Source organism: Ammospiza caudacuta, chromosome 16 (assembly GCF_027887145.1).
Source record: "Ammospiza caudacuta isolate bAmmCau1 chromosome 16, bAmmCau1.pri, whole genome shotgun sequence".
NCBI lineage: Eukaryota > Metazoa > Chordata > Aves > Passeriformes > Passerellidae > Ammospiza > Ammospiza caudacuta.
The window spans coordinates 4,069,271-4,093,864 of record NC_080608.1 but is presented as its reverse complement, the minus strand read 5'-3'; the positions used below and the strand labels follow the sequence as shown (position 1 = coordinate 4,093,864).

General features: G+C 37.8%; 1 protein-coding gene across 1 annotated transcript in view; it reads left to right on the top strand.

Annotated features, from left to right (window-relative positions):
* Positions 1 to 24,594, top strand: part of DOCK2 (dedicator of cytokinesis 2) — a 160,257-nt gene that overhangs the window by 13,037 nt on the left and 122,626 nt on the right. Inside the window, exons 6-23 of the mRNA XM_058815473.1 lie at positions 173 to 321; positions 1,961 to 2,096; positions 3,453 to 3,607; positions 4,221 to 4,302; positions 4,811 to 4,946; positions 5,465 to 5,540; positions 6,496 to 6,572; positions 6,901 to 7,026; positions 8,177 to 8,301; positions 10,761 to 10,859; positions 12,288 to 12,360; positions 12,436 to 12,539; positions 14,697 to 14,880; positions 14,982 to 15,079; positions 16,062 to 16,151; positions 16,391 to 16,491; positions 18,941 to 19,075; positions 21,281 to 21,389. Coding sequence (XP_058671456.1) covers positions 173 to 321; positions 1,961 to 2,096; positions 3,453 to 3,607; positions 4,221 to 4,302; positions 4,811 to 4,946; positions 5,465 to 5,540; positions 6,496 to 6,572; positions 6,901 to 7,026; positions 8,177 to 8,301; positions 10,761 to 10,859; positions 12,288 to 12,360; positions 12,436 to 12,539; positions 14,697 to 14,880; positions 14,982 to 15,079; positions 16,062 to 16,151; positions 16,391 to 16,491; positions 18,941 to 19,075; positions 21,281 to 21,389 — 2,055 coding nt within the window. The remainder of the gene's footprint in view (positions 1 to 172; positions 322 to 1,960; positions 2,097 to 3,452; positions 3,608 to 4,220; positions 4,303 to 4,810; positions 4,947 to 5,464; positions 5,541 to 6,495; positions 6,573 to 6,900; positions 7,027 to 8,176; positions 8,302 to 10,760; positions 10,860 to 12,287; positions 12,361 to 12,435; positions 12,540 to 14,696; positions 14,881 to 14,981; positions 15,080 to 16,061; positions 16,152 to 16,390; positions 16,492 to 18,940; positions 19,076 to 21,280; positions 21,390 to 24,594) is intronic.

The following is a 24,594-nucleotide window of genomic DNA, read 5'->3' as shown; positions in this document are numbered from 1 at the left end:
CATGTGGGATATTCTGTCCTTAACAATTTGTGGGATGAGACGTGATTATTTTGCCTACTTCTTGTTTCTGCTATCATTTAGCACTAAATATGACATGTAGCTTTTAGTTGTCAAGCCCAGTGTTTCACTTCAACTCGAAGCCTGAACCTCACTGATGTTTTTTCTCTCTCAGACAAACAAGAAAGCCAGGTTCCAGCAGGTGCAGTCCATGATGTGTGACTTGATGGAGTGGCGGTCGCAGCTTCTGTCTGGGACTTTGCCAAAAGATGAGCTCAAAGAACTCAAGCAGAAAGTCACATCCAAAATTGACTATGGGAATAAGTAAGTGGCTTCTGGAAAGCATGACTTATTTGAAAGCACAGCACCAAAGAGATGATGAAGTTTTCATGTTTACTGGTTGGAATTCAAAGTGTGGTTTATATAGAATCTTCTTTTTCACGCTTCTCCCTGTAAGTCCTGTGCTGATAGGCTTTTCATAGCACAATGTTTTTTCAAAATTTTGATTTGATTCTTCATTATAAATACATGAGGCTGTGAATGGGGAAGATTTGAGGTTAGATAACCAGCCTCTATGTACATATCACTAGCATACTTGTGATCCAAAACTTTTCCATCTGTCACAAACATGGCCTATGTCCAGTAAGTGACCATCAAAAGTGATGCTGGCAAACTGCACCAAGTGTGCAAACAAACACATCCACACCCAATTCACCAGGGAATTTCCAGGCAGAACTCTGACAATAGAAGTGAAACTCCCAGGGACAGAATAGTTACTTGACAAAGAGTCTTGTCTGCTCCTCGCAAATAAAAAGTCACTGCAACTGCAACACAACATGCTTTTTAGCAAAACTTTTGGGGTTGTGTGAGGTTAATGGTGTCCCACCATCTGATGAAGTGTGGGGAGAGAGAGCTTGGTAAGAAAATCTTCACAGAACTGTTTTTACAGGCATTAGAATCTGCTTACAATCTGTGATTTGCTGTTTTAAGTGACTGTGGTTGTTGTGGCCTGAAGGCCTCTGTGCAGTTGAAAATCTACCATTACCTGTGGCTGCACATAAAATGACCACAAGGTGTTATGAAATTCTTAACTTGTTCACTGTGATCTGGACGCAAATTTGTAATAAATTGTATTCATACAGAGCACACTATGAAATACACATATCCTACTGCCCTGTGTGGAGCTGAACGCTCACTCAAAACCAGAATCCACTTTGAAGATCTCAAATTAAAGAAACCCACTGAGATTAAGACAACATTAAAATTCATTTGCATTCAGATTTCTGTTTTGTCAGCCTTATAGTCTTTCTGTGTTATGAGACAGTAAAGTGCTTCCTTTGGGAGAGTAGGGGTGAAGGGGATATTTAAAATGATTTGGATTGCAAGCTGTAAAGTGTTTGTAAGCTCCTGAAAGAGTGGGGTTAAGTTGTGTAGTGTGAAGGAAACTTGCCAAACTGTGGAGAAGGAATAAAGAGGAAATGACAGCGGGGGCTGAGGGGGATTTTGTGGGAGAGGGAAAAAGAGTGGCAGAAAAAAGGAAAATTAGGCAAAAAAGGCACAATTAGTGTGAGAGCAGAGTTAAATTTTGGGACAGAAAGGGTGAGTGAGCAACATAAAAGCAGAGGGTAACAAGAAGATCTTGATTACAAGATCTGAACATCTTGATTATAAACACTGGGTGTTAAAAGTTAAAAGCTATGAAGACTGCTAGAAATCATTGAACAAGGTGGATCTGTTTTATGTGCGACATTTCAATGCTTTGGTGACAATTCTAAAAATCCCTAATTATTGGACAGCAGCTTAAATCATGGGAAATAGTTAAATTTTTCTCCATTAAATATTGTTGCATTTATTTAAATTTTACAACTTTAAATCTTGAAGAGTCTCCTTGTTTGTTACATTTCTAAGCTTTCTTTATTTGGAAGGAAATAACCCTACCATTATGCCTTTTGTATTTTCACAGAGTACTTGAGCTCGACCTGATAGTTAGAGATGAGGATGGAAATATCTTGGATCCAGATAAAACCAGTGTTATCAGCCTGTTTCATGCACATGAAGAAGCAACTAATAAAATCACTGAGAGAATTAAGGAGGAAATGGTAGGAATGGCTGGCTAAACTTGATGCTTCCTTTGCTAAAATCCAAACAAAAACTCATCTAATTGTTGAAGGATGGAACCATAAAATTGGGTGGAAACTTTTTCCTCTGACTTAAGAGTAGATCTACAGTCTTATGTTATAAATATGGCTAAGCCTCAAATTGAATTGAATTTGTGCACTGGGTTTGGGCTGTGGGCTGGGCTGAAAGTTCATGTCTAAAGCTGGTTCTAAATCCATTCTTGAGCTCCTAAATTGAAATATGTCTCCACTCCATCCCTGGACTACTCAATACTCTGAATTGCACAGGGAATAGCCACACACTTCGAGCTCAGGCTGCAAAGCAGCACTGACCACAACTTGTTTTCACAAGCTCTTGTGACTACACTGGTTATTTGCTAAGTATTGCTGCTTGCTGGTTATTCTGATGGAGCTGAAGAATTTAAGCTCACTGAAGAAGAGCTAGGGTGAATTCAGCATAATCTTCTGGACACCAGAAGTTCATGTGCCAAAGCAAAGCTGACAAGTGCATGAATTAAATCTTTTTAAATGCAAAGCAGGTGACTACACTTCCTTGACCTTTTGCAATATTAAACCTCTGCAAGGATCTGTAAGCCTCTTTGGTTCTTTTCTCCATTTATGAGAAAGTGAACTGTAAAAAAGCAAGTAAATCACTAAAGAGAAAATAGTTGGTTTGTCATGACACTTCAATAACACCCATGACAAATCACTGGAAAGCACCTTGTAATTAACTGACAATATAAGGAAAATGAAACTTGGGAGTTTGTGATAGACTGTGGTGACTTATTTTTAAAATAGAGACAAACAATGGGTTTAGAAGTGTTAAGAAGCTGCTTCTTGAAGGTTAAGATGGGAGGTAAGAAGAATTCAGGAGCCTATTTTTGAGTCAGTGAACCTGCTCAGCTGTGTCCTGATCTCAGCATGTTATTTGCCTCTTCTTCAAAGAGACTGACTTCCTTTTGCTACTGCTCCAGCACACTGCAACCCCTCTGTGATGTGGATCATAGGCCTTCTGCTACAGCCTACTGTGTTCAAAAATAAATTCCTTCAGGCTTGTAGGCTTGTCCCTCTACTGACATCTTGATACTTGCTCTTTTCTTTAAGAGTGGGGGGAATATTCCCCCTTTACATCATTGCCTACTGGCTGAAGAACTGGCCTAAGACATGGGAGTCATTGTATAGCTCAAGGTGGAAAAAAATTATGATAATTACTGAGTCCAACTCCCTGCTCTCCTTTTCAATTTTCACTATTACATATATCTAATGTAAAACTGCTTGTAGTATAGCACCATTTTAATTCCTGGGTTATTATTAACTGATTTTCCTTCTCCTGATTAGTCAAAGGACCAGCCAGATTATGCATCGTACTCCCGGATGTCTTCATCCCCCACCCACAGCCTGTATGTGTTTGTGAGGAATTTTGTCTGCAGAATTGGAGAGGATGCAGAGCTCTTTATGTCCCTATATGACCCCCAGAAGTCAACAATTATAAGGTAAAGCTTCCTCCTCTGACTGCAGAAGAGTAGCAAACGGAACTGACCAAAATGAACTAAAATAATTGCCAATGTGCTGTAATTATATAATAATGAAAAGAATATGTAAATAAAAGAAATGAAACCAAAAGTAAAGCAAAACTTAGATCTTGTTGCTGTCTGCTACTGAAGAATTCTTAGTTTCCAAATATTTTCATAGGTAATTCCTGGATTGAACATTTCAGAAGTTTGGAAAAGCCTGAGCCCATTTCAAGTTTTAGAGATTGCTCTAGATGGGCAATATTGTGGTGTTTGGAGTAGAGTGCTGGAGGGGGAGGAGTGGAAAAAGAATTAAATTTATAAATTTCTGGGTAGATTAAGATTCTGTTGAGTGTTCCCATCAAATAGACTATGACAATGGTAAAGTTGCCTCAAAAAAAAGGTGTCCATTTGTGTTGTGTTCAAGTTACTTTTTTAAAACTTACTGTTGGTACTTGTATAGTGTTTTTCTTGTCTTTTTAGTCTGGTCTTGGATTGGAATCATCACCACAGACTGTCTGTTATGCAACTTTTGTACTGTGTAAAGGGAGAATTTTTAAATCCCTTGACAGTGAGATATTTATCTTCCAAACAGTGAGAACTACTTGGTGAGATGGGGGAGTCGAGGCTTTCCAAAGGAAATTGATATGCTCAACAATCTTAAAGTGGTGTTCACAGTAAGTGTTTTCTAGCTTGCTTCCCTTTGTATTTGCAAATGAAATTCTCCTCTGTGGTCACTGTCAGATCTCATAAAGAGTTGTCAAGATGATGAAGGAAGCAGAGGTAATCCCACACACAGAGCAAGGTGACAAGTCACTAAGTTCTTCAGGGCAGTGACAATGCTTCAGCAGCCTTTCTTCAGATCATTTTGCTGCCTCTTGAATTTCTTGATGGCTTGATTTATTTAGTTTTATCTGCTATATCTCTTGATTGTTATTATTCTCTATATCTTACCTTATATTTTTTCAAACTTTAAACTGTCAGTTTTTTCATCCTTTTGATGTGCTCAGATTTTTTCATTTGTTGAGTTTTTGGAGGTGTGTTTGGTTTGGGAGTCTTTTGGTTTTTTTGGGTTTTTTTCCCAGTGATTGTTAAGATTCAGTTTATTGCTGCAGGTCCTGTTTCGATTTCACAACTTGCTTTTTACCCAAGTGACACCATGATTCTTTCTTGTTTGTATCTTAGGATCTTGGAAATAAAGACCTCAGCAGAGACAAAATTTATTTAGTTTGCCAGATAGTGCGAGTGGGCAGGATGGACCTGAGGGACAGCAACTCCAAGAAATACACACAAGGGCTGCGGCGGCCCTTCGGCGTGGCAGGTACTGCTGTCTCCTGTGCCAAAGCTGAACCAGCATATCAGTGAATTTTGCAGCCCTGGACTACTAAAATCTCTACCAAAACATGTCAGACTACCCATCAGCTCTATCCATTGGTTTCTGTACTTTTTGAAGTCTGTAAAGACTGCACCTGCATTGACATTTTAGTTAAAGTCCAAAATCCATTTTTGAATTTCATTTCCTAATTATTCATAGAGTGCCAAGCTGTGGGAGTGAAAGCACAGAAGCAATTTAATGACAGATTCCCTTGCAGATGAAATAAAGTCAGTGCTTATGTCCCCAAAGCTCTGGTACTTGTATTCCCAAGTTAGTCTGAGTTCTCCCTCTCTCTCTCCACAGCAGCATATTTGTAGTGTGGACTCTGCAAAATGCTCTGCCCCACAAACCCAGCCCTGCTGCTGAAAAATCCACATTTACCTTGAGGCACAGTGTTCATAGATAAGAGAAGCTATTCTGAAACGCTCTTCTATGTTCTGATGATTTTTCTTTTATTCTTCTAGTCATGGATATTACAGATATCATAAAAGGAAAATCTGAAAGTGATGAAGAGAAGCAGCACTTCATTCCCTTTCATCCGTAAGAGTGTCATAGATATCTTTTTTTATATGTGAAGGAAAATATTTATTTCTCTATCTCTGTTCCTGTAACATCCTGTGAAATAGTTAAAGAATAAGAAAGTTTTCCTTTAAAAATTTTATGTTGTAATAGTGCTAATTATTTAGGTATGACTTTAAATGGTATTTAAGGCTTGCAGAGGTACCACAGCACTTTAAATTAAAGAATAATTCCATGAATGTGCTCCTTCAGACAGCTGGTACCATGTCTGAGTTCACAAACCCAAGTCAAATAGTTACAAGTGAGATTTAGAAGGATAACTACTATTTTATGAGTTCGGTTCTGTTTAGAACTTGGGAAAAATCTAAAAGCTGTGACTAAAAACTGTGTTTTCTTTAAAAAGTAATAGAATTATCATATACTATATTCAGAAGAAATGCCAGAGCAGCTGCCTAAAAATGTGATGCTCACAGATCAAATGTGGAGATACCAGTGAAAACACTGGAAATAACTCCATGTGCCCTATATAGCACTGCTGCTATGTACTATGGAGGGTAAATTTAATTCTGAAAGACTCAGGTATGACACACTGGTTTATTTTTTCACTTGTTTCTAATTTGAGAATTAATGTTTCTAATTTGTTTCTAAATTCAAAAGTAGCTGATAAAAATTCCAAGTTCATTTACTTGGCTGTTTGTCAGGGAGAGTGGACTGAGCTGGAGTGGCACATTGGTGAGTGCACTCACATCGTCCCTGTCACAAAACACCTTTCTTGGTGGCTGAATCTTTCTTACTTCAATGTACACACAACTGAATGCGAGTGGGCTGCAACTTGAGTGAGAGATAATAAAAATACCCAATATATCACAATCAAGCAATACTGCAAAGACTGAGGCTGTTAGTCTCTTATGTTCTAAATGGTGTCTGATATATTTAGCACCCAATTCCCGAGCAGACATTGCTGCTTCTCTTGCAGGGTAGTGGCAGAGAATGACTTTTTGCACAGTCTCCTAAGCAAAATCACTGCATCAAAAGGAGACAGTGGTGGACAAGGTAAAGTACATTTTTATTATTTTCTTTTAAGTAAGTCAATATTTTTGTGAAACTTCATATTATGTTGGAGCTGGAGTACCACCATGGAGGTAGGTCAGCTTTGAAGCTGGAATTGAGGAACCATGAGTTTGTTAAGGAATCTTAGGGGCTATTTAAATTAGTAGTCATAATTTTGCATTATCGAGCTCTTACTTTCACCTACAGGAAGTGGGAAAGCAAATTCTTATGTGTGTTTTGGTGGGTAGAAGAGGCAATCATCTGAAGACAGATTTAATTTTTTTCCTACCAAAAGTGTAATTTTTTTTTCTTTTTTTTTTGCACTTCATAGGTCTGTGGGTAACAGTGAAAATGCTGGTTGGAGATGTGATTCAGACCAGAAAGGATTACCCACACCTTGTAGACAGAACCACGGTTGTTGCTCGAAAGCTGGGATTCCCTGAAATAATCATGCCAGGTAGGAGGTGCTTTGTTCTCTGATAGGAAGGGATTTCTTCTCATTCCCCATGTTAATGAGCATCAGCTGCTGCCTTAATGATTTTTGTAATGGCTAACTTAGAGGATCTTTAGAATTCACTCATGGTAAGTTTTACTCCCATATTATTTCACTATTACATGAAATAGTGAACTCCTTGGAAAGTAGTTTCTAATACTTAAAAAGGAAAAATAAAATCCAAACAGTGAGGGATAATTCTATCTCCTTGTACATAACTTGTAGATTATGGTGGATGTAACTTTAATTTTAAATGAACCTTGTTTGTATGGAAAGTTATTGCTGTCCTTTAATAACAACAAACAAAATAATGTGAAGTATCTTGATTTCATTTGTATGTATGACAAGATGTTTTCCAGTCCAAAGCACTCACTGTCTGCTGGGCTCCTTTTTAAAAAACAAGCTACAAAAACCTCCCTCATCCCCTCATCCCAACTCGAGTAAAATCTTGATTCCTTTAAAAGTCATATGAATTCATTCAGAGGAGAGAATTAAAATATGAAGCTCCCTCCAGAGAGAGATGGATATTTGGGGGAAATTCCTGATGGGAATTATAAGGCAAAGCTTCTTCCTCCTCTGACTGCTGAAGAGTACCATATAGAATCAGCCAAACCAAACTAAAATAATTGCCAATGTGCTGTAATAATATAATAATGCAAAGAATATTTAATAAAACAAATGTAACCAAAAGCAAAGTGAAGCGTGGGCAGATCTTGTTACTGTCTGCTGCTAAAGAATTATAAGTTTCCAAATATTTCATAGGTAATTCCTGGATTGAACATTTCAGTAGTCTGGAAAAGCCTGAGCCCATTTCAAATTTTAGAGATTGTTCTAGATAGGCAATTGTGGTTCAGTTTTAAAGTTTGCCACCTCACCAGCAGGTGTCGGGGCAGGACGAGAATTGCATCGAGTCACTCCGAGCTCCCGTTTGCTTCTCCTCACATCCTAGTTTTGACTTAGTAAAGATAAAGAACTGAAAAATTAAGTTCAGATGGAAAATAATAAAACTTTTATCTGTTTCACAGCTAACAGTGAGGTACTTATGTGCAGTTCAGCTGATCCTATGCTCTCAGAGCATTTTAATTGCTTTTTAACCTTTCAATTTCTCTCTTAGGAGACATAAGAAATGACATATATATTACATTGCTGTATGGAGATTTTGATAAATACAATAAAACAACTCAGAGAAATGTGGAAGTGATAATGTGTGTCTGTGATGAAGAAGGAAAAGTGTTGCCAGTAAGTTTTCCTTTTTTTCTGCAATGAGGGGCATAGAAACATGAGCTGAATTTTTGATGTAAGCCTTAACTTACACATTTAATAAAACCCCACTATTCAAAACCTCAATTTCCTTGTGTCATCCTGTGACATTTTGTGACAAATAAGCTTTATGATTTTTAAAAAATTAAAATCTATTTAAGCCCTATAAAAGTCTTGCATAAAAATGTAACAAGGAATAACATTGAATGACCTATTTTAGCTGTGCCAAGGAACAAGTGCTGATTCTGACAATTACTGCATTCTTACTCTAGGGTTTTTCTTGAGGAAATTCCCAGAGGAATGCAATTTGCACACTGAAATGTTAGAAGTACCATTTCTGCCACATAACAAATGCTTGATTTGTGCCAGGAAGTCTGTGTCACTGCCACTGAATTAAGTACATGGCAAAGAATGAAATTAGTGACAACAATTACATATGCACCATAAATATTTACAATGTCTTTTTGCTTGTCTGTTCCCATTTTGAAGATCCTTTGTCTTTTCCTTAGGGTTTATCACCAGTTTGGTATTCAGGGGGATTTTTGACCTGTCATTTTCTGAGCCTTATACTGTTGGGATCACGAGGGTGAAATCATAAAGACATTCTTGAGATAAAATAAAGATGAAATAGAACACTGTGGTTCATGACTTGTTTATGAACTGCAGCTAACTGCTTAAATGTAAGTTGAAAGCTTGAGTAAAGAAAATTCTAATCCCACATAATGTTTAAGGTCTACACAACAAAACACTGATTACAAAACACTGCCTGTACCCATGACAGCACCTGACCATGACTTGCATGCACAGAAGTTAACTCTATTCTGTATTCTGTCTAATCACATATAAACAAAAATATTCCTTAGAGAAATAAACCTATTACCATGCATTAAATCCTGCATTCTAATATTATGCATGCTCAGTTCTGCAGATACTGAATTTCTGCAAGTCTTAGGAGAAAGTGAATTTGTCTTGTTGTCTTTGAGATGAAATGCCATGAAAGATGAAAATGCTTTCTGTGGGTAATATGCCTTAATGGATATATTTAAGCAACAATTTTGAGGAGGTAATTGAAATGCTGCTGAATACAAGAAATAGCAAAAGTGACTGGTTTTTCTTTTTAGCTTATAAAGATACCCCAAACCAACAGACTTTCAAACCCATGAATTTATATTAATATTTCTCATAACAGGAATATGTTTACTACACAGGAAACTGGCTGGTTCTGTTCAGGTATCAAACTAGCTCCAGTTGCAGAGCTAGCCCTTGATTTACTGTTACAAGGAACAGGACTTTTGTTCCAAGTGAATGTCATGGAGGTGGCAAACAAGTAGGTGCATAAACCTTGAAAAATCTCTGCTCAGGCACATGAGACAATGCTTTCTGCAGTTAAATCACTCTGACCACACAAATAATCTTCAGGTACCATCTTCACACCCTTCTGGTCACAGGGGACCCTGGTGTTTGAAGCAGACTTTTAAGGTTCACTGGATTTTCAGCAGGATTATTGCACCTTTGCAGCAGTCAATGCAGCCTGACTGGATTAGTTGAATCTCAGCCTTCAGTAGAGAATTTATTGTTTGCTTCCTTCAGGCACCTGAGTTTCATGTCTGGCAGGTACAAGGATCTTGGTGCCTCCCTGTCCAGCAGTAACTTTTACTCTCCATGTACAGCCCAGCTGCAGTCAGCCAGGGCAGACAGATGCAGGCCAAGTCTTCACAGACTCACTAAAGAAAACCACAATTTTTGAAGCTGATCAAATCTTTCACTTGGCTCTGTCCTAGTTCAGATAGTCTTTAAAGAATGGGAAATTCTAACTGTTTATTGTTGGTACCTCTACAACATCCAGTTTGGAAGTCACCTCTGGTGTGTGGCCTAGAGCTTCCGAGACTCTGCTGGAAGAAAGTATTTTAAAATAAATGGAGAAAATAAACAGAACAATGAAGCCAGATTTTAATATTTTTTTCCTTTTGTATTTGTTCTACTAATTGAGATGACATGTTGGTTTCTTAAATTCATCAGATGGAGAAATCAAGTAAATGTTATGTTCTTCACACATCTCCTAGAGCCCACTGTGTGTGACCCCTGCAAAATGCAATTACACTGTCTGTACCCATAGATTATGGTAAATGTTTATTTCCATTGTGTTCAGAGGCTTGGAAAATGCAGTGTCTTCACGTTAGTGGTTACCCTCTGTTGGTGCTGTCATTATTATTTAACTTTGGATGATGCCATACCCAAATCAAACCCGCCGTGAGGGGAGCGCAGCCCGTGAGGGGAGGCCGCGTCCCAGGGCCGGGGTGAAACTCCCGGCTCAGGATTCTGAGGGGAGGCTCTCTGGGGACTTTTTGGTTTTCCTCAAGTTAATTTAACCAAAACTACTCCAAAATGTACCCAAATGAGTGAGGCACTAAGCAGTGTTTGTTCCCTCCTTTTGTAAGAATACTGTGTGCCTGGGAGCAGGGGACAAGCCCGTGAGCGAGTACAGATCCGTTGTTTATTACCAGGTCAAGCAGCCACGATGGATGGAGACACTGAAGGTATGGCGTGGAAACTTCCCACTTTATTTTTTCATTTCTTAATGCCTCACACAGAAAAGTTGCACAGCATCAGCTTCCTCCAAAAACCATCTTGTGCCTGACTACAGCTGAAGCATGAAGCCTTAGTCATACATCAGTTATTAGAGATACATGGTCACTGAAGCTTGAAATTTGGCCTAGAAAGTGATGTGTAGGTTTGGTTCAGCAAAACAAATGAGATCATCTTAGATAACCTTATGTCCTAACAGGGCTCATCAAAATTGAAATACTGCATTTGTTCTATTTTAGTGAAACAATGGAGATGAGGAGCTTCAATTAAAAAAAAAACAAGATCAAACCAAAACCCAAATGAAAACACCGACCCCTCTTCGGATTTCTGAAAGAAAAACTGTCTTGCTTCTCTTTAGAGACAAACTAATAATTACCTAATCAAGCTTCAATATCCATGATTGGAATATGCCCAGAAGCTGCCAGAAACAGTTCTTATAAACTATGACAGGCTTGCATACTTTTTTAAAGACAAAATATCCATGTATGACAAGCTTGTAATTATTACCTTAAGGTGTGTTACCTGTAGTGGTAAAGAATAGGGAGGGAAGGGAAGTATGATTTCAAACAGAAGCTTATTTATTGTTTTGAAAACATTGACCCATTCTGTTTATTGCTTATTGTACTAGTTCATTTAAAAAATTATTGCATAATTAAATTCCATAATTAAATCTTAATTATTCCATAATTAAATCAGGATCACTCACAGCAGATACTTTTGAAAACCATCATTAATATTAAGGCATCTTTCAGTAAGATTTGTAAAGCTGTGATTGCTCACAAAGGTGTTCAAGTCCTTAAATTTTTAGAACGATGAACTTGATAATATGAAAAAATGTGCTTTCCTTTACACAGTTGGCCTTTTTTGTTGCATGTTTGACCTAAAGTATGCTGCTTTAAGAATAAAGTACTTGCAAGTTCCTGTGGTTCTTCTCAAGGCTTTACACTAAATTTAATCCCTAAAAGTTCATCAATTTATTTTGCTGGAATTTTCATACCCTTTTCAGCTGTTTAAAAAATTGGTTGTCAATTTCTGTATGTGAAATGTGGGAGTTGCGTTACACAGAGGTGTTTAATTTTCTGTGGTTAAAAGGGTGAGCAGGAGGATTGCCCTCTGTGATTGTTTTCTAGCACCTGTGTGCATTAACTCTGGGTTCTGTGCTTCATTTCTTTGCTGGTGCCAGACTTTGAGCAAAGTCTATCAGATCATTGCTTATCAGCCCTCACTTCACTTCTGTGATCAGGCTCAACAGTTTGAAATGGCCTGTGAAAGGCACTGTGGAAACAGAAGAAGTGGGTCTTATTTATTCTAAAATAGGGCTCATTACATGTGAAACCACCCCTCATAACTCTCCTCACTGTTTTCTGATTTTACCAAAGGTAGCAGTCCCCATTGAGGACATGCAGAGGATCCATCTGCGCTTCACGTTCAGGCACAGGTCGACTCAGGAGTGTAAGTAGGGAATTCTTACTTTAGTGAATTTTAATTCATTGATGGGCAGTCAACCCCAAGTCTTTTGCTTTGCAGCTAAAGATAAGGGGGAGAAGAATTTTGCAATGGCCTACGTAAGGCTAATGAAGGAGGATGGCACCACTCTCCATGATGGCATCCATGATTTGTTAGTCCTAAAGGTATGGTCTCAGATCTCTGTCTCTCTGTCTCTCTCTCTATTTTTCTCTCTTCCTCTCTTTCTCTCATACTGTTGCCTTTCACTGCATTGTGTATTTGCTCAGTGCTAGATTGATTTTATTATTCTATCAAAGTTGATACTGTGTTTTCCATCTGAACAAAATGAAAAGGTGTACCCCGTTCCATTGTCAGTAAATATTGCTCTGAATTTTAATGACAAAATCATATTATTCAAGCACAGTGAGAGATTATTTCTTTTTACTGGTATTTGCGCTTTTGGCCTTCTGTAGCATAGAGAAAGTTGTGCTGCAGCTCTGTACTTGGGTAGGTGCCATTCCTCTTGCTGGATATAGGAAGTGTTTGATCCACTTGCAATCTTTATCTCATGAATAATCTGGGAATGCAGTCTTAGGAAAATGCTTGTTTTAAACTGCTGTGTGGTTGCTCAGGTACAATATTGAAAGTTGCAGCAATTTGGTTTTGGGTGTGAAGAAAAGCTTTAGTTGGCCCTAGCTGGAAACAGCATCTTTAACTTTGTGAAGGAAACAGGGAAGAGATGTTTTGACTTTTGTTTTATTTGCCCTCTTGGAGAATGGTGTCTAGCAGGATCTAAGAACCAGAAATCACTTCCAGTACAAAGGAAACTTAAGTAATTTCTTAGCACTCTTCTCAGTAAAGAAGTTTACTGTACCATTAATACCAAGTCAGATGCATGCAACTAAATCAAGTTGCTTAGGCAAGCCAAAAAGATTAATGGCAGCATATAGTTATTTATCTTCTCTTCATTGAAACTATCATTTAAAATATTGAGACTAGAAGGAAAATTGTGGACTGTGTGGTTAATGTTGGTTGTGAAATTCCACCTAATTCATTTCTGCATCAGCTCAGTAATTTTTTTGAAGTGACAGCATGGATGAAAAATGCTAAATGGAGTTGACCTACTTTGTGGTTGTGAGAAACAGACAGATTTTCTGACATATGCTTGCCTATTCTAGTATTAAAAACAGTCATTGTAAGCTGCAAGTGTTTAAAGCAGTCATACACCTGGCCTTTCAGAATAAGTAATTTGAATACTGCTAAGATTAAACAGTCTTTAGGCATTGCATCCTTTTGAGAGACTTTTGGATCAAAACCTCATCTTTTTCCCATTGTCTGTCTCACTGGTCCCAAAAGAAGGAAGTCAAGAGTTTATTTTGCTTCCAGAAATTTGGGAAGTAAATTATTTGGCAAGCTTGATACAATCATAGATGTTGTTGCTGCTGTGTGTTTTGCTGTATAAAGGTTTTGCTTCTTGTCTGTCTAGGTCTGTAACAGTCAATTCTTAGCCTTGCCTCTTTGATATGAAGTAGAAACTGCACCTCTGCAGTCACTGAACCAGATAAAATTGCAAAACTTGAAAATGTCTTTCCAGATCATGGTTTTTGCAGCTCCTTGTTCATCCACATTTGTAGACTAAAGGTCTGCAATTGAGTAGTATCTTGTCGCAGTGTTGTAGCTTTAAGTGACATCATCACCAGGGAAATTTTCTGGAGTTTTGTTAAAGAAACACTGTGTTCTTTAAACAGTGAGTGGCATAATTTCTATTGTCTTTGTCTAAAACTTCTTTCCTGTCTGGGGAATCCTAAGATAAGACCCAGAAAATCTGTGGGGTTGTGGCACAGAACTTGATGAAAGAGAGGAGGGGGAAATCTCTGTTGGCTCTCTGTTTTTGTGCTGTTCATTCTACTGAAAAGCACATATTCTATGTCATTTAACCACTGCAGCAAACTGTCTGATTTAAAATGTAATCTTACCATGCCTTGATCTCTTATATTCAAGGTCCAGGTATAAAGTTATAATGAAGATATCAAAACAGTGCTGCTATTCTTTCCTTATTTAGTCAGGCTTTCTGCTTTTAACTTGTGTGCAGAAAATATAATCATGTTGTCTATATCCTGTGCACAGACTTCAAGGTGATGCTCAATATTCTGCAGTGTTCCACACCCACTGACATTTCCGTGAGAGATTGGCTCTCTCTTCTACTCTGCATGGGGTGTCACCCCTCAAAGTCCCGTCCTGCCCCTCAGTTTTATTTACTTCTCTAGTACAAAACTACAAAATAAGCTTAATTTTAAATCCAGTGGTGTGAAATATGTAATGAATGGTGTGTTGCTTTTCAGGGGGACAGTAAAAAAATGGAGGATGCCGGTGCTTATTTGACATTGCCTTCTACACGTCTGCACACAGAAAACAAGGGAGCAACCTTAGCCAGGAGCTCAAGCATTGTTGGGGGGCTTTCAGTCAGCTCAAGAGATTCATTTTACATTTCAACTCTTGTTTGTTCTACAAAGTTAACTCAGAATGGTATGTACCTTCTAAACAGCTGGGAATTTAGAAAGAAAAGCTTTGCACAAATTGATAGATCAGACGTTAAATTTAATGTCTGTCCATTCATTTTCCATTAGTGGGCTTGCTGGGTCTCCTGAAGTGGCGCATGAAGCCAGAGCTGCTCCAGGAGAACCTAGAAAAGCTGAAGATTGTGGATGGAGAGGAAGTAGTGAAGGTAAATCCTTAAAACCTTATTTTAATAATAGTTATTCTTCAGGCCCCTTCAAGCATAATGCCTTTGTTAGTTTGCAAAGGGCATGAGCAAAGCTCTTCATTAGAGGAAGCAAGCAGGACAACACCTGGGCAGGATCCTTCCCAGGGCTGGCCAGCTTTCCTCTAACTTTTTAATTTCAGATCTCTGGTATTGCCTATTGTTAGGCTGGGAGATTTCCAGGATTATTACTGGGACATGAAGATAGTAATGATAAAATATTTTCCACAATCTCTATTCATCTGTTTGCTTTTGTCTATCTGAAGAATCACAAACAATTCCCACTGCTTTCTTTGCAGTTCGTAATTTTAATTTACATGTTGATATTAAATCCAAGAAGTGCTATGTGCCAAATGAAGCACTTTCTTAACTTAATGAGTATATCAATAAAAGTTGTTAGTATTTTGGAAAATCACATATACTATTACCTTTGTGTCATTAAGCACAAACATTAGGTGTCTCTGGAGAGAAGGAATAAGAATTAAATAAATAAAAGAGGAAGAAAGAGGAGCGGATTTTTTTAACCAAAGATTTTTGTCCCAAGTCACTGAGATACTTTTCTTTGATTTACAGCAGAATTTGAATCAGACCACAGAAGCAGGAAAAGTCTTTTTAATCAACATGTATATTGAAAATAGCAACCACTAATCTGTGTCACTAAGGAACCTTGTTTTAACAAGTTTTGTAATTTATATAATATTTTTATCTTTTCCATAAGCTTTGAGCTAAGCACGTACTATTGATTGCTCACGTGTCTGAGGAGGCAGGTTTTTAAAACTAAAGCAACTAGAGCCTAAACCCTTAGAAATGTTTTCTCAATTTAAGTGATGATTCAGTAAAAGTAGTAAAATTCTAACTTGAGGTAAACCAGGTTTGCTATCAGAAAATTTTCCTGTGAGGTTTTCAAGTTGAATTGGTTATCAGTTTGTCTTTTCATGTTCTGTAGTTTCTCCAGGATACATTGGATGCCCTGTTCAACATCATGATGGAACATTCCCACAGTAATGAGTATGACATCCTTGTCTTTGATGCACTGGTAAGAATCAGCACCAACGAATTTATTTGTCTAAGAAAAGAACCTTAGAATTTTGAACAAACTATCAAGATTTGTGGTTCAAAGAATTAGTCTTAAAGTCTCTTTAGAGCAGAGGAATATTACTCATTGACTGAAAAATCAAATTTATTTAAAAACTTAAATAGAAAATTACCAGAAATATTTTCAGAAAGTGAATATTTAAGTTTGCAGTGTGACTCAATGTGTCTCTGTCTGTTCAGATCTATATCATAGGGCTCATTGCAGACCGTAAGTTTCAGCACTTTAACACTGTTTTGGAAGCATACATCCAGCAGCACTTTAGTGCAACCTTGGCATACAAGTAAGTTTGTTTTCTCTTCTTTCTCTTCTTTCCTAAACCTCCACCATCACGTAAAAGAGGTAAATCTTGCTTGTGACTTTTCTGATGTAATTTATGGTGACTGTTGTTTGATGCTGCTGCTTGCTTATCTGCCTCTGAGACATATTTGATTATAAGTGGAATTAATGAACCCATAGCAAATGATTTGGGGTTAAATGATGCTTTGGCATTTGTTTTCTGTCACCTGAATTTTGCTATGTCTGAGCATTTCACCTGTATCCTGTCAAATTTATCAAAAGATGCTTTGCTGTGAAGCCTCTCCATTTGTATCCCTGGCCCTAAGTAGAAATGCCTCAGGTGAGGACTTGAGGCTCTCCTTAGCCTATTTACATAAGTTTCCATATTTTTTTTCCACATCAAGCAAACTCAAAGGAAAAAGAGTTGTTTGGGAGCTGTCAAGTCTTCATATGCATTTGAGCCTGATGTTGTGTCAGGAGGAGTTCAGTGCACTGAACTGGAATTTTGGTATTTGTTACTTGTCCTGCTGTGAAATAGAGTTTTAGTATTTGTTACATGATCACACCAATGGATGGACTTGTTGTGGATTTTTTATTTATTTATTGGTTTTCAACTTTTGGAGCTTCTACACCACACCCAGATGGGAAGACATGGACTCATAGAAAGGAGTAAAAAATTGTGCAGAAATGTTATACACCAAATTTAATCCTGGATTTCTACTTTATTTAGAATAGGCTTTTGCAGAAGATGGTAGGATAAAATGAGTGAACTATGAAGGAAGGTAACATCTTCAGCTGGTGCACATCTCTGGGATGTGCTCTAAGAGGATGGATGTGGGTTTTTAATCTACCTGATGTCTCGTTCTGGCAGCTTAATGGAGTGGCAGATTGAAGCAGAACTTTAATTTGGAATATGAATAGTACAGGGAAGACCTGAGCTGGAGGTTTGGAATAGCTGGGGCTATCTTCCAGTGACTGTGTTGAATTTCAGTTCTAACTCAACACTAAATGTCACAAAAATCATGCACTAGACCATGAGTTTCCTAAAGCTGAAAGGCAGCAGTGCAAAATCAGCCCATTCTCACACCTCAGTCAAGTTAAAGTGGGCTCAGAAAGCTCAAGCACCAGCTATGTGCTCTTCTTCAATCCTCCCTCATTCCACCAGTAATAAGAACATGTAATTTATTGCTTTACAGTACTGTGAAAGAAGAAAAGGAAGGGTACAGAACCTCTCAGGACAGTCTTATTTACATAAAATATTTCTAAGACTTACCTGGCTGGGAGTTTTGGGCGACTTAATCAATGTGATAGAGGCAAAATAATAATGTTTATTATTTCTCCCCACATCATTTGTTTTCTTGGCATTATTGATTCAATGCACATCATGGAAGACTTACTCTGATTCCAGAATCATTTATGAAGTAAACAAGTGTGTGTGGCCTAACCCCTAACTGGAAGGAAAGGCTGTGTCCCAGTATATTACACCTATATTATGGTATGGTTGGTTGGCCAAACTGTTACCTATTTATTCAGTTCCTGTTGAGTCATCCTGTCTCCTGGATTTTAGAGAGCTCTGAGAGGGCTTAACATGCACTACCCCCACATACACGTTGGATCAATATTGTTCCAACTCAGAGAAGCTGTAAAAGGGAGCGAATGAAAACACACAATGGATGTCATGCCCAGGAGGCTGAGAGGCTGAAAACATTTTGGTTCTGAATTGTGGGTTAGGCTGGGGATGTGTATTAGTTACACAGAGAGATGGTTGTTGGCTTGGTTTATTTAGGGCAGGGGACAGCAGATCTCCATTTTTGTAGAGACATAGGAAAAAAACCCCAACCACTCTTATCTTAGCTCTTATGGCTGCATTAAGATCAAAATTGCAAAATTAGTATTGCTTTAATAACTTAAATGATTCTATAACTACAAATTAAGGGACTTAGTTTAAGATGAAGTTCTGCTCTTTTGTAGCCAGCTGTGTCTCTAGCAAAAAGTTGCTTTTAGATACAGAGTAAGGAAGTGTTTAAATAAAATAAATAATTTAAGCAGATGTTCTTGTGTACTGCTTTATTTACATGTAATATTTACATGCTGTTAATTAGAGCATACAGTGGTGTTTAATCCCTGCTCAGTGGAGGTAGGCAGAAGGAATATTTTGTGATACCTTGTGCATGTGTATTACAAACTGCTGGAAAGGTGCTTCCAGAATTGTGTAAAGTTATGCTGCTCTTCTGGGATTTCACATTTCTCTCTTGCTTGTGCAGCTAAGAATTTGTTCCTGATTTGTTTTTATTGACAGAATTTGTGCAACGTAAATCCAGAAATACACACAGTCTGTTTTCTTGTATGTGCTTGACCAAGCACAAACATATATTTAGAGTTGCCAAAGAAGCTCAAGAAGGTAATAAAAAATAATAATGAAAATTATTTTTAAAAATGTTTTTAAACTTCAGGAAATTAATGAGTGTACTGAAGACCTACTTGGATACTTCCAGCCGAGGGGAGCAATGTGAACCCATCCTCAGAACTCTGAAAGCACTGGAATATGTTTTCAAGTTCATTGTTAGATCAAGGACATTATTTTCCCAGTAAGTACTCAGATATTGCCCTTTAATTAGCTGTCTAATATCAGACATAAGAGACCTAAGAAGTAGAAAAAGTTGGTTCTAGAACAGAGCTGGGTTTTCATTTTTACAAATAAAACTGGAAACTGCTTCAAAATACAGATAATGCTGATATGTTTTGTAGAGGGAATATTCAAAAATCTGCTTTCTGATTCTCAGTGTAAGTTCTAGAGATGTATTTAGTAATAGCAGCAGGTTTCAAAGGGTGATTATTCTTTGTGTCAGGTGGCTTGGCCTAAGACCAGTGCATGGCCAAACACCTCAACAGATGGCTGGAGGCTGGAGAGTTGTCCTTGAGAACACTGTGTTCAGCCCCTCAGACTGTGCACTGAGCAGTGTCACTGCAGCAGCCATGGCCACTCTGAATTTAGAGTTTTGCACCTTCTCTTGGGGGATTTACAGGGAGGACTCCATGGACTGGATGTGTGCAGCTCAGGCAAACTGAGGTGTTTAAAAGTGGTGTTCAGGTGAAGGGGAAAGGCAGAGGGGAGAGCAGAGGAAAATAAAAGTGGAAGGAGAAAAATTGCACACTGGTAACTGTACTCTCCTCAAATACCACAGACCCTCAATTGCTTTCTGCTTCACCTTTCTCCATTTACCCTGAGCTGCTTTGCCCCTCCAGCTGGTTCTGATTTCCCTTTGCTCTGTGGCTGAAGGATGGCAGGGGCAGAGGTCAGGCAGGGCAGACTCAGACCTGCAGGGAGAGTTTGGGTGTTGTGTTTGTGGCTGCCATTCACCACAACAGGAAGGTTCTGTTCTAGCTGTCTTATCCTCAGTGGATGCTCTAATACAATTTTGCTCTGATATTCCACTGTCCCTTAAAAAAAAAATCCATGTAGATTTATAGTTTTTTAAAATTAAGTTTACTCACTGGATTATGATGTTTTGGTTGAATTACCAGATTCAGAGGGAATTTGCTGCTGTGGATAGTACCTTAGAAATATATTGTCTCTAGGAACTTACTAATTATAGATGGATACAGGTAAACAAGGTGTAAAGCTGTATAAGGAGGGAGATGATGCTCAGGAGAGCAGAATACAACTTTATCTTATATTTTTGTCATGGGTATTATGGCAGAAGGGTATATTAGAGTTTTGGAGTAGGAAGCATTGTGTAGAGGATTATGGAAAATTTCTTTTTTGGATGAAGGTCAAAAGCAGAAAGGGTTTGTTTCAGGGAGAATTTTGGTCCTCACTTTAATCCCTTGTGTTATCTTGCAGTTTAAAGTGTTCATTGGACAGTCTGTCATAAAGTAGGTTATTGCAATGTGTTGCACATTCAGGTGATCAACTACACATTATCTACTCCTACTTAACTAGAGGTCTGGAACTCTAAATTCAATGGACAATTATTATTATTGTGGGCAGTCTTACATTTCAAATTGAAAAGAACATCAAATGACACTGCAATGCATAACTTTAAAAAGAGATTTTTCTCTTCTGATGGAGCAAAAGAGGCAACACTCAGCTCACAGTATTCTACTCTCATTTCAGGATTCTCTTGTCATCTTGGCTTTTTCCTTAGCTTGTTTTTCTTTAACTCTTGACAGCTGTTTCACATAACTAATTTCACATGTCACCAGTGTTTTTACTTTTTATGTAGGCAGTGTTTAGTACTAAGAGCCAGTATGAACAATAGAGGAGAGATAATCTGAGGGATTCAATCTTTAGAGCAGGGAATGGAGAAATAATGGAGTGAGCTCAATTTAAATGCACTTTTAAACTTTTAAGTGTCAAGTAGAGACTTTTTTCAAAAAGCAGACTGGTTAATGGGGCCAGTAAAAATAGCTCTTGGAAAAAGTGGCAACAGCAGCAGAAGACAGAAATTGTCATAATTTGTGAAAAATATTGTGGAGTAGCTCAGTTGTAGTGGGGAAAAAAAACGAAACTTTTTTTTTGCATATAAGTTACTTTGAAAATAAAATTATTTACATAAGCTGCAATCTGGGAGGTGTCATGGTTTAGAGGCTTTTAAAACAATTGAAAATGTTTACTGTAGTGTTCAAACTGAAGAATTCCTACATGATATAGTGAATAGCAGTTATAACCCATTGGGGAAATATCTATGTACATAATATTGGATCAGCTTCTGAAATATATATTTAATGTTAGATCTGTTACATTTGGGAGAATGAAACCTGAAAGGATAACCTAATGCATCTCTCAACAGGTTATATGAAGGCAAAGAACAAACAGAATTTGAAGAATCAATGAGGAGACTCTTTGAATCCATCAACAACCTGATGAAAAGCCAGCATAAAACTGCCATTTTGTTGCAGGTTGGTGTGTTCTTGGAAACCAGTTGGATTTGGTTTTTTTATATGGTTTTTGTACATGGGCTTTTTATTTTTCTTCTTTTTAAATCAAGGAAAAGACACTCAGGAAATGTATCCAATATGTCTCTTTTGTAATTTCCCTCTGTTGGAAGAGCAGGTTATCTGATAAACTGGAGCCTAGTTTGAAAAGGTCAGGACAAGATACATTTACAGAAATTCTGTGAATGTAGGCAAGGAAAGAACCAAGGTACAGATGTTGGAATATTTCAAGCAATCTAATGACGTGAAGCCTCCTGGGACCTGAATGTTTAATTCTTGAGTTTCTCCAGATCATGCTAAACAGGAATTTCACCATCTTAGTTGGGAAAATAAATTTTATTGTCTCAATCTTTGGAAGTTACATTGCTAAAAAATGATTTTTTTTTTGCCATTCATGCCAATCTCAGTTATTCCAACACTTCAGAATCTATTCATTTTAAAGAAAATGAGAAAAAAATAAGGAACTATTAACATCACTAATATCAAATAATTTGCAGCTCTATATTAAGATGAAAAACTATCAAGATTTCCTGTAAAATGTAGAAGATTTATTAGACAGCTGTGATATTGATGCTTCATACATTCTTTATTAAAAACTCATTGTACGAATTGGGCTTGAATTTTCCTCTGGTTTTGTGTTTTGATTCCTTTTGATATGACTTGGATTAGAGGTGGAAACCCATGAAAAAGTCTGTGTTGAATAAAAGCTCAGGTGGCTGATGATGAGAGGTGGTGAGATTTGTTCAGCTGACACTTTGCATGGAGTGTTTAATGTGCAACTGCAAAAGAGCTGAGAAAGTAAATACCAAGTTAATTATATAATGCCATGGTTACAGTAATATTCTAAATGCATTGAAAAATCAATCAAATACTCTGTTACTTGATAATTCTGTAGAGGCCTTCCTGGGAATAGTTTATACATTTGAATACTGCATCAGAAGCAGGAGAATCTTCTGAAGAAATAAAAAGCATCTTTAAATAACACTGAAAGAGTTTATATAATAATGTTTGCTCTTATGGTACTTGTACTAATTAAGAGCTCTTGTAGGATTTGGTGCTCTCTGGGGAGAGTGTGTCACTCTGCATTCTGCCCTGCCTGATCTCAGAGGGGCTGCGTGGGATTGTCCAGCTGGGTCTCCTCTGATGAGCAGGACACTTTCTTCTTGAGAGTGACAAGAAGGGCTCACAGAAGACTTCTTAAGAGTTTCTGGGTGTGCAAGGAGCAGTGGTGCCCCTGAAAGGCTGCTGGGAGTGTTTCAGGGCAGGTTGTAGTGCCAGTGGCAGCACAAGCATGGCATGGACTGAGGAGAGTGATTGTGCCTACCCTCATTTCCCTCTTCCCATGTTTAATGCCAGCTCCAGTGTTGTACCTGACTGGCAAACATTCATGGCATCTTGGTTGGTGTTCCTCAGAAACAGCAGGACCTTGAAAACAGAGCTGAGCATCTCTGAGGAGCACTAAAGGAAAGAAATCCTCACTAATTTTAAAGAGCACATTAGTGTGTTTAATAAACAGACTAGTTATTAAACAGTTGTGCTTTGATCAATACCATACTGAAAATCAACATTTTTGATTTCTGACTGCCATCAGTTGTACAAAATGGGCCCTATTTATTCATAACCCTGAAGCACTGGTGGGCTTTTGGGTCTCTAAATCTGCATAAGGTACTGAAATTTTTCTTTTTAGCAGGAACCTTTCATGGCAGATGTGAAATACTGGTTTATAGCATAACTTTGCTCTTGTTCCAAATACTAATGACTCATACAGCTGTGTCTCTGAGAGAAGCCTACGAAGAGATCTTTACATGCAGTAAATAAAAACTACTGTTTCAATGTTACAAAACTCTGATAGGAGAGGCATGGAATGAGCAGTGTCCAGCTGCTCAGTAGTTTAGTACTGGCTGCTGGAAATAAATGGGGGCAAAAAATATAAAATTAACACTCCCACTTGAGCATGAACTCCATAAGCTGCCCCAGCTTTCACAGGGAACAGTATTTCCGTGCCTGCTTAGAGGAGACTTCAGTGCTCACACTGGAGACTCCTGCTCTGGTAGGTGGATGCAGGCCAGAAAATAGAGATAATTTCTGCTGAGAGGAAGGAGAAAGTAGTAGAGAGAAATCCATAAATCTGTCTCTGCCGAAATCCAACACTGATTTCCCTTGGGGAATTTGAGATGACAGTGATGGATGTTGTAGTAGCACAAATTAACTTTGCAGAGTAAGGGACAGGTGGTTATTCAGTGATTCTACAGACACACGGGACTCCATGGATGTTACAGTTTGTGTGCCCAGAGAGGGAAGTTCAGAGAGTCTGTTGGAAAAATACAAGAACAATCAGAATACTAAAACTGGCTTAAATCTGTCACACTTGGAATTATCATTGATAACTGGAACATAGATTGGTAGGATCAATTGAATGTCTTCAAGTAGATTATGGTCTGAAGATATCAGAGAAGAAAGTTTTAGGAGCCCTGAAGAAACTTAAATTGGGTTTTTCAGGATATTGAAACTTGAACTAGTATGCAGAGGCTTTGAATGTGAATTTTTAACTCTTATTTCATGCTTGTTTGTCCACATGCCTATCAGGTTTAACTGTAGATGATTTAAAGAATTATTTTGAAACCTGAAGTTGCTTGGTCTCTACTATTTTTTTTTTTTAATTTGAAACTCAGTATTTTAGCCAGTAGTAATTTCCCAGTTGTTTTTACTGATAGTATCACACTCAGACTTGTGTGGAAAATTAATTCACTCAGGAAAGGATTTTTATAAAATAATGTGTTATATGGAACAGCCTCATCTGTGCCAGAAGCACTTATTGTTTCAATTTAACTTTATCTATTGAGTGATATCTTACTTCCTGATCTGTTAAATGTTGTATACATTTACAAAAAGTAAAAAATCTCTTTTCAGTCCTTGTTCTAAGGCTGACTGAAGTGGATTAAGGCTTTGACTTAGTGTAGTGCCTGAGCTTTGGGAAAGGCAGATATCTGGTTCTGTTTTGAGTACTGTTTATATAAGCTTTGAACAGCCTAATTTATTGTTTGCAAACTGGAAATGTACATATTCATCCACGTTAGCCTTTTTTAAAAAAAAATTTCTGGAGTTGGTCAAGTTATCTTTTTTGTTTAAAGATGCAGACAGAATGCTTCTCAACTTCAGCATTGCATGA